This window comes from Antennarius striatus, chromosome 14 (assembly GCF_040054535.1).
Source record: "Antennarius striatus isolate MH-2024 chromosome 14, ASM4005453v1, whole genome shotgun sequence".
NCBI classification, from domain to species: Eukaryota; Metazoa; Chordata; class Actinopteri; order Lophiiformes; family Antennariidae; genus Antennarius; species Antennarius striatus.
In genome coordinates, this window is record NC_090789.1 from 17298914 (window position 1) to 17308986 (window position 10073).

The following is a 10073-nucleotide window of genomic DNA, read 5'->3' on the forward strand; positions in this document are numbered from 1 at the left end:
AGAAACAAGGACGCACATGAGAGAAGAAGAAGATGCTGTAGCCTGGCCGACGCGCTCTGGATGCGGATCCGTCACTCCCAGCAGCGATATGGATTGCAGCGTAACTTACGTGCCGACTAATGCCGTTCGAGACTCTCCAGGTAGTGATTTTAACGCAAGTACTTTTTGTAATTCTGAGGAATCAGACAGTAATTGATTGTAATTGTTAGCTTAAAGTTAGCTAATAGCTTAATTAGCATACGACTTCAAAATAAAATACTTATATATGGCTGAGATATCAGGAATGAAAGGAAGCGTAGTGAGCTCGTCTTAGTTACAGGAGCAGATGATATAGAAATAAAATTATGACTGGTAGTATTTCCAATGGCAGTGAGTATTTTATCGAAGTAGTGTAACGTTACTTCTGATACTCGGGTACTGAGCCTAGCTAAGGTGTCATTCCGCGGTGCGTCTGTAACGTGACTTCACCTGCTAACTTTAGCCTTCGCTAAAATAATGTTTTAGAAGGAAGTTCGTTCTTCTTAAATCACGACTCATATATGACCTTATAGTTATTAGTGACTTTGTAAATATCATTTATAAAAAACATCAGCAGCTTATAAAATATAAATATATACGCGTTTAACATATTAACCATGGTGTAAACACTACACAAAAATAACGTAAAGAAGGTACGACACGGAAGCGCTTGTAAGCTGTTTATGCATTAGTATTAGCATAATAACACAATGTCATTAACACTTATGACTGTGCCATTAGAGCAGCTTTACTTGAAGTACAAGTTGCCCATTTTGTGGTATATATACAGTATATTTATTCTCACACTGGTGCATAATTGTTAAACAGTTTAAGGAACTTCGAATAGTTCATTCAAAGTGTTGATTTAAGTTAAAATGCATGGAGATCATCTATCAAAGTTTCCTTTGACAGATGATCTGTCAAAGGAAATGAGCTTCAAAAGGGAACTTATATGTGGAGTACAGTGACAAAATGTTTGATATCATTACGTTATAGTTCATTGATGGCATGATGATTTAACTGCAGGTGAACCCTCTTTATTTATCTTCAGCTTGAATTCTCATGGCTCTGCTTTCGCTTCTCAGTCTATACTAATAACTTGTAAAAAAAAAAAAAGTTTAACATTCATGGTTACGATTTACCATTTAAAAGATTTGATCATTAAGGAATTCATCACACTTATTGCATTAAACTATGGTAACTGTAGCGCTGGGAAAATAATGTAAACATAATTTTATAATAAATAAAGTTGGTGCGACAAGCAAATCTTACAACTTTGTTCCTGTAAAATTCACCTGCAATGAAATGAATAAAAGAAAATACAGGATATAGGGTCTAATTAGGTGAAATTTGGACTAGAAATCAGTTTGTTGGGTCCAAATGTACTGTTGAATGTCTTTGATTACTGTACCAGACCAAAGGTCAGATGTATTTCCTGTTATATGTGCAATTTTCCTCCTATCCATCCATCCATCCATCCCATCCATCCCATGCATCCCATTGTGTCATCCACTGACCAGATGGTGACAGTTCCAGCTCAGAAGATCTGATACCTCTCGCTAAGCTCCTGGAGAGGCCACAGAATGTCGAGAAGTCGTCAAGCGAAAACAAATGCAGCTCAAACTCCAGCTCCGTCAGCAAATGCAAAAAGGCCAAAATTGGAGGGGACAACAAATGTAACACCTTTTCAACACTGAGTGATAACATAAAATATTATTATTATTATCTGACATTTGGAAGCAGAAATTAAACATAATCATGCTAAAATCTTCTCCTGTTGTAGCTTTGGATGACACCTCAGACGACAACAAACCTTTAACAAAGAAGAAAAAATTTTCTCCTCCAGCTCAGAAACAAGAGGAAAAAGTCAACGTATTGACCAGAAATGGCAAGGAAGCTAGTGGTACCACCTTCAAACCAACCATATTTAATGAAGTTTTGTTTTCTGATTTGTGTCTAGAATGTGTGGCTTTAAAATGTTGCTTCTGTAATGTTTATGTTTGAATACAGACCACAGCTCAGATGATAAGCCTCTCACAAAGATGACCAAAGTTGCATCCAAAGCTGTGAGGAAGCCGCTCAGCACACCTAAAGAAACTGCTGCTACAAAGAAGAAAGGTAATTTTACCTCCATATGAACCTGCGGCACTAATTGAAAGTGACTGTTCTTGGCCACAGACTTATCGACTTAATATTTCTGACACAGAATGTCCGGATGACAGTGATGCATCAGACGATGTGCCTTTGAGTGTACTTGCTAAGAAATGCTACCCCAAACGCCACAGAAAGACGCCCAACCGGCCATTATATACCAGCTCAAAATTGAAATCTAAAAGAAACGCATCAAAGAAAACAAGTGAGTGTTAAACTTTGGATATGCATTAATCTGAAATTGTCTTATTATCTTATCAAAAATAATTGTGTTTTTTGTAGTTAATTATGCAGAGTCTTCCAGTGACAGCTCAGACAATCAACCACTGGCAACATTGGAGAGGAAACTGACAAAATCTCCTTTAGAAGAAAAAACATCGGCAAACGGCAAGAATAAAAAAGTCGAAAACAAATCACTAAAAGGTTTGTGGTGTTTTCGTTACCAATCAGCTATGAGGAAGGAATTTATAGAGAATTGTTAACTCCGGGGTTTTAAAATCCTTTTCAGACTCCAACTCCAGTGATGATGACGTGCCCTTGGTAGACCTTATTACCAAGAAGAAACCAGTGAGGAAAGACGCAAAGAAAAGAGCAATATTACAGTCCAGTACAAGAAAGACACAAGGTACAGTGGCAGTAATCACAACATGAACAAGGGTGGCACCATGGTGCAGTGGGTCACGGTGTCGCCTCACATCAGGGTGGGTTCGGGTGGGTTTACTGTCTGCGTGGAGTTTGTATGTTTTCCCCGTGTCTCGGTGGGAGCCTTCCGGGGTGTCCGGCTTCCTCCCACCTCCAGAAACATGCAGCTTAGGTGAATTGATCACACCATATTGTCTGTAGGTGTGTGGCCTTAAGATGAGATGTCATCTCATTCAGGGTGTACCCCGCCTTTCGCCCAAAGCCAGCCGGCTCTGGCAGACCTGTGACCCACAATATAAGCGGCTGGAGACGAGACGATTGAGATCATCTCGTCTACAAGAAAATGGATGGATGAATGGATGGATGGATGGATGGATGGCTGACATGATGAAAACATTAAATGCTGAATAATTTCTGTATTAAATCCGTTGCTCTGTGATTGTCAGAATCGTCCGATAAAAGCTCAGACGACGAACCTTTGATCAATCTTAAGAAGAAACGCACACCGACCAAAAAGAAGAATTTGGTTCCAAAGAAAAGGGGCACATCTACCAAAAAGCCGAGAAAGATGCTTGTGAGAGGTAAAAATACCATTATATCCAGAATTTAGGATCAGTCGTTGTGGCTTACACAATCTCTATGAGGCCTCACAAAAACTTTACTGCATAAAGAAATGTACGTATTGAAATCATGAATGTTTCTTTCTCAGCCATGCCAGTTATGCTTTATGGATTTTTTTTCCAGGGTCAACAAGCAACAGTTCAGATATTGAAATGTTCACAAAAGCAGCTCCACATCCACAAGTGACCAAAATGATTAAAGTAATTCTACAGAGGTGTGATGACAAAGAGGTTGGAGATCGCAAGACCTGAACAAAAACAGGTACTGATTCCAGAACGAAGTGATTGTCGATGCTACAACCTGGACACATGCATACAACATTGTTCTTATTCTCCAAAACAGCGTTTACAGCACAGTTTGCTGACAAGTCCTCACTCAAGACATCTTTATACTCAGAGGAATCATCAGAAGAGGATTAAGCAGATGAAATGTTATGTCAGGGTTTTGTTATTCTTCATTTGTGGATGTGGGTTTTTCCGGCTATCCTGTGGCAACGTGCGTGAGAGATGCCTCCCATACGCCACAGTGATTGTGTTGATAGCATGTTTTCTACACTTGATATAATGTAAGTTAAGGTGTTAATATTTTTACCCTTGTTTGGGGTAAAATTTTGAATGTTCTGGAAAGATTTTATGTTTTCGTGTCTTGGGTTTTATTTTCTTATTTGAGCCTACTCTGCAACAACTGTCCTGATTTTATTTTTTCAGGTAATTGTTTATAATTGTTGATGTAGTTAAACTGAAATGGTACGCACAGCTTGCAGCAGTAATAATATACTAGTTTTAACATGTTCAGGTCACTGTGAGTCTTGTTATTACAGGTGTCATACCTAAGTTATTGTTTAACTTGTCTTTTCCATTCCAGCGAGAATATAAATCATTTGTATTTCTGATTCCTGTCATCAGTGACTTCAGACAGAATTTTTAAAAAAAAATTATTTGGACCATAAACAGGCCTGTGACATTCCTCCTTCCTCTTTGCTGAGTCAGTGCCAAACTTGAGGCATATTCAAACATTACTGACCTATATCCTGAAGAAAAGCACCATTAGATACTGTTTTGCTAAAATAATTATCAAACTAATGATGAAATCAATGTGATTCTAGATTCTAGGGACTGGTTGTCAGGCTCCAGGAATCATCACAAGGATCAAATATTCAGGAACTTTTTTTAATAAGTGCAAAAACTTCATCGGTACTGAAGTTCCTTTGTGGGGGCTTGCTCCTTGTAAATCAACAATCGCTACTTAAATTGTTTTTATTAATATTATTTGTTCAATGAAGTGATGAAATAACCAGGATATATAAATATGTGGTATCACAGCCTATCATGCTAAACTGCCAGTGCCATTGAGGTTTGCTGTTCTGGTGCAGACTGTCATGGAGAAGTCAGCAGTCTCTTATCAGACAGACAGAAACTCTCCTTCACCTAGAATTCTAACTTTTACCTTCTGGCAGAAGATGTTGGGTCTCCACAAGCGTCTGTATCTTTCCACTGGTAAGCTGATCATAAATGCTGTGGAATATGTTGTCATTGATGTGAAATGCAATGTCCATAGTGAAAGTTTAATATTATCACCACTGTGGCATCATGCATGTCTGTGTGAAGTGTTGAAGGTGTGTGATGGCGTGTCGAGGAAGTTGACTCTTTTTGAAACTGTTCACTTAGTTCTCATTTCTGTAAAATTCAGGTTGAGTCCAAAACAAAAATCACCATTAAAACAAAAAAGCGTATTGTAAAGATACTGAAAAATTCTTTTTATTTTTCAAATTTCTGAATCTTGAACTCTGCTTCATTTTATTGAGTACAGTTTCAGCTCTAAATACAAGCTGTTTGACTTCAGTGGGGCTGTCTGCTCGGGTTTCACTACTGGAAATTAACAAGTTGACAAGTTGAATTAACAAATTTGACAAGTTTGATTTTAAACAGTTTCTGTAAGTAAAAAACTAGTTGTCCAGAGTCAGTTCGTTGACTTCTGAGAATTGATTTGCAGACATTGCATTGCAATGAATAAAAGTTAATGCTTAATTGTTAAGATTCACAAATTAATGAAAAGTAAAATACATTTTCTGTAAAATGCTTTGTAAGTGGCCTGAAATCTGTAAATATCTTTCATTAGAATCACTTTGATGATGATTGCATGAGTCATTTTTTCCATCATTCATGGTAGCGGAGATCTACTCAATGAGTTTAGCAACCTATCAGCTATAGAGGAACCCAACGCAGACAGATTAAGGAGAGCACCATCTCACAAGAGAGAAGTACAGTATGTATGGTGAATACAGCATTGACAAAAGTACATCATTCTGTAGAATGCATCAGCATTTTAGTGAAAGACATAGAAGATAAATCAAGCTTTCATAGCTAACGAGGACTGCAGACACACAAAGGCCTGAAAAACGACAGTGGCTGAGGTATCAGATCAACATATGACAGGATGTAGGTATCACTTTAAAATCTTTCATTTTTGCACGATTTTATCCACTTGTACAGCCTTTTCAGCAGAACTACAAATAAACTGACAAATAAGACATACAGTATTGGATGTATTAACTGAAATCTGGGCCCCATCGTGGAACCGTGGTCTAAGCTTCTATAAGGCCTGGGGGCCGTGCTCAGCCTGGAAGGACAATACGGTATAGACCCAACCTTAGGTGAACTCACCACCTGGCAAGTGAAGCATAGGTATGGTGTGGATTGGGTGGTAGTCAACAGGCGTGAGGGTCAGGGCTTGATGCCCCAATCCACAGACACAGAGCTAGGGCAACAATTCCCTGGTGTTGCCTGCGGTGGGCTGGTGTGGGCTTACTTATAGCCCCACAGCTCAGCTGCCATGTGTTGGGATTCACCCCAGTGAATGAGAGTGTTGCATCCCTGTACCTTCAGGTCGGGAACAGGACTCTCACTGTTCTTTAAGCCTGCGAGCCGAATGGCATTGCAGAGTACCCGGCTTTCTTGGAGCCAGGGGTACTGGGTAGTGCTCCAACTGGGGACTCCATTGTTCTTCTGGGGACTTCAACAATCACATGGGCAGTGACAGTGAGACCTTGAGGGGGTGAGTGGGATGAACGGTGGTTATGGCGTGGTGGACTATTAGTCGGAAATACATAAAAAGTTCATGTCGAGAAATTTTAATAACAGTTTAGGATATTTTATTAGAACAGATTTTGGCAGAGTGCAGCTCATCATGCTTGGATCATCACATTGTGATTAATTCTTAATAATCATAATCATGATCAGTTATGATCATTCAAATGTATAAAATCATAAAAATGAATTAAAACCATACTCATAACTTCAAGAACTTGCACCTATGAATGAGGATTTATTGCTAGAGTGAGGAATTGACTGATCAGATCAAAACGTCTTTTCTGCAGAAGAAGAAAGAAAAAGACCTCATCTTTTTCTTCTGTCCAAGACAATTAACTTCTCTTCTCCCATGTTTTCTTCTTCTGTTGCAGTGGTGAGTCTGATGTCTCACTGAGTTATCCTCTTACAGGAGCTCGTACAGAAGCTCGGTCCAACAGTCCGTTATAGAAGAAACTGTGTCTGTGTTGAACATTTTGTCTGTGCTTGTCTCATCTCTACAACTCTGTATCAAAAATTCTTCTGAAAGAACGTTGCTCAGTGTGGTCAAGCTTGCAAAAAAATCTCCTTTCTCTATGTCCTTCAATAGGACAATTATTTCTCCTGTTTTTATCTTTTGTAACGTTTCTTTTTCTGAATCATTCCTCCCTGCTGGTCTCGGCCTCATCTGGCTTATCCTCTCCTCCCATGGTCCCCGCAGAACAACATTCCTCAGCATCATGAAAACCAGAGGTTCTGTGAAGCTTTGTTATGTCAGTCTAACAGATTTGAAGCCGGATCTATTCAATATACTGTAATGGATATTATGAAGGAGCCTTCTCAACTCTTAACATTTACAACAGATGTGAGCATGTACACAAGGCACATACAATAAAGATTATAAGATTAACTGTCTACAATAATTATATATTTACTGTAAATCACTGCTCTGTTGTTGTCACTGCCTCTCCATCGCTCTGCTGTCCACCACATTTTGCTATAATCATAATCATCATTGATGACATATTATTGGTTATTATTATAATAAACAATTATAAACTACTAGTGGGAATAAGTGGAAATTCCATGATAAAACAATAATATCAGACTTCATACCAAACATATGAAAACAAATATACTATATGTATTGGTATTATAAACCAAGCGCACCCAACGTAGTCCAAAATCAACGTGGTGATGTGACGACTTTGTGTTGGCAGATCATGGATTGCGCTGGGTTGGCATGGTGAAGCCGTAGATGAATGTTAGCAGGCTAACTGGAGAAAGAAAGCTAACTAATGGTGAGATTGGGAAAGGAGATAACTTTAAAGGAAAAGGCATCTGTCAAAAGAGCAAGTGGAAAAGAAATTTTAGAGAAGTGATAGTTCTGTTAGCTACATGAGCAGAACTGTATGTAGTTATTTAAAGACTGTTTTTGTCAGATGCCTGAGGAGCTTTTTGGATACTACATCGATTGTCCCATTCCAGACAGAAAGCGTAGCTGGACAGACTTCGTGCCAGCCAACTAGTTTCACTCAGCATTCGTTGCCGTTTTCTGTGTCGTTCCTGCTGTTTGGACTCTCTGCTCAAAAACATGAAAACTGTTGGAACAGTTATGATACTCTAAAATCATGTTAACTGGGAAGTCCATCTATAGTTATTTATTCTCCCCCAGCATAGCAGATGCCTTACGCTATATTGTTCATGTGATTCCTTCTGGCAGATGCGCTGTGATTGGTTGGGCTCTTGATTGACAGGTAGTGGTTGGAATTGGTGACAGCGTGACAATGTGAGACTTTTTGAAGTGAGCTCATTCAAATATATAGGTGGGGATGTGTAAACTCCCATTGTTATTTGGTTGCCCGTGTGTGTCCTCCATGACCCTCGCATTCCACCATCCACCTGATCTATTTGTTATGTGAGCTGCTTGTTATCAATATGATCAATACCAACACATGGCATTATTCAGAGATTAGAGGAAATATCTCGATGGATGGATGCAGCCAGATGGTTGGATCCAGCCAAGTTCTTTATCCCGAAAAACATCACAATGACAACAGGATAAGGAGCCAGAATACCACATGAGAACAGTCACTTCTGAGTTGTGTGGCTCTGACTCTGTCCCCGGAAACAAGAAACAGGTATTTTCTCTTCAACCATATGAGCCCGGTTGACATTTGCAGCCTTCCTGCAACGACATGGCCGCGCCGGTGTTACGCCCTTAACTCGGATCAACAAGTGCCCTGGGGGCTGGAGTAAGGTAATTGAAAAAGCAAAATAAAATGAGTGAACTGGACCAGTTGCGCCAAGAGGCGAAGCAGCTCAAAAATCAGATCAGAGATGCCAGAAAAGCATGTGCAGATGCCACACTATCACAGATCACAGCTAATATTGACCCCGTTGGTCGAATCCAGATGCGTACAAGACGAACACTGCGGGGTGATTTGGCTAAAATCTATGCCATGCACTGGGGAACAGATTCCAGGCTCTTGGTCAGTGCCTCTCAAGATGGCAAACTCATTATATGGGACAGCTATACCACAAATAAGGTTCATGCTATTCCACTTCGATCCTCCTGGGTTATGACTTGCGCGTATGCACTTTCAGGAAATTATTTTGCCTGTGGTGGTTTAGACAACATTTGCTCCATTTACAACCTGAAAACACGTGAGGGGAATGTATGTGTTAGCCGTGAGCTTGCTGGACATACAGGATACCTGTTCTGTTGTCGCTTTCTTGATGGCACTTTGGGACATTGAGACTGGTCAGCAGACCACAACATTTGCTGGGCACACAGGTGATGTCATGAGCCTGTCATTGGCCCCTGACTCACGGTTATTTGTCTCTGGTGCTTGTGATGCCTCTGCTAAACTCTGGGATGTTCGAGAAGGCATGTGCAGACAGACGTTCACCGGCCATAAGTCATTGCCATTTGTTTCTTCCCTAACAGCAATGCTTTTGCCACGGGCTCCGATGATGCCACCTGCACCACTGTTTGACCTGCGTGCTGAAGAGGAATTAATGATCTACTCTCATGACAATATCATTTGTGGCATCACCTCTGTTGCATTCTCAAAGTGGCCGTCTTCTACGGGCAGGATATGATGACTTCAATTGTAATGTGTGGGACACAGTAAAAGTTTACCATGCTGGTGTGTTAGCTGGACATGATAACCGTGTTAGCTGCCTGGGGGTTACTGATGATGGAATGGCAGTTGCAACAGGATCCTGGGACAGTTTTCTGAAGATCTGGAATTGAAGCCTGAAGATGTTCTTTTAACCCCAAAGTTGACTGGAAGACCATTACAACTTCAGAATGTTCACGACATCTTCTTCAACACTGTTTAAACTGACTTGGACACCACAAAAAACGAAGGGAAACCAATGCCTTTTCTACACAAAGAAGAGCACAGTTGTGTATCACCTAGTTAAGGAAGGATTTCCTGTGGTATCAAATCAGAACCTTGTGCGTTCCTTTTCGGACCATTTTATGTTACCTTGAAAGAAAAAAAACAACACTATCATCCCATGCAAATGTGTGCGTCTTGAACCCAAATGTTGGAGTGTAATTGTGCA

The 10073-nt window shown here is 40.0% G+C and overlaps 1 protein-coding gene and 1 pseudogene across 2 annotated transcripts; both read left to right on the top strand.

Annotated features, from left to right (window-relative positions):
- LOC137607423 (nucleolar protein dao-5-like) lies at window positions 1–5948 on the top strand. 2 transcript variants are annotated; one of them, XM_068333178.1, is made up of 10 exons: window positions 1–140; window positions 1539–1694; window positions 1802–1921; window positions 2029–2136; window positions 2225–2374; window positions 2452–2592; window positions 2678–2794; window positions 3258–3392; window positions 3556–3693; window positions 3775–5948. In XM_068333178.1, the coding sequence occupies exons 1-9, from the start codon at window positions 17–19 to the stop codon at window positions 3681–3683; spliced, it is 1179 nt and encodes a 392-aa protein (XP_068189279.1). In that variant the 5' UTR covers window positions 1–16; the 3' UTR covers window positions 3684–3693; window positions 3775–5948. The 2 variants fall into 2 exon arrangements, with proteins under 2 accessions (XP_068189279.1, XP_068189280.1); XM_068333179.1 differs by having other exon boundaries at window positions 1802–1906.
- Window positions 5949–8697: 2749 nt separating this feature from the next.
- LOC137607449 (guanine nucleotide-binding protein G(I)/G(S)/G(T) subunit beta-1 pseudogene) lies at window positions 8698–9806 on the top strand (annotated as a pseudogene).
- Window positions 9807–10073: the final 267 nt, after the last annotated feature.

Coding starts and splice junctions, on each gene's coding strand:
- LOC137607423 (XM_068333178.1), top strand. CDS start 17: ATGAGAGAAGAAGAAGATGCTGTAGCCTGGCCGACGCGCTCTGGATGC. Junction 1,922..2,028: donor AAATGGCAAGGAAGCTAGTG/GTACCACCTTCA, acceptor GTTTGAATACAG/ACCACAGCTCAGATGATAAG. Junction 2,137..2,224: donor TGCTGCTACAAAGAAGAAAG/GTAATTTTACCT, acceptor TTTCTGACACAG/AATGTCCGGATGACAGTGAT.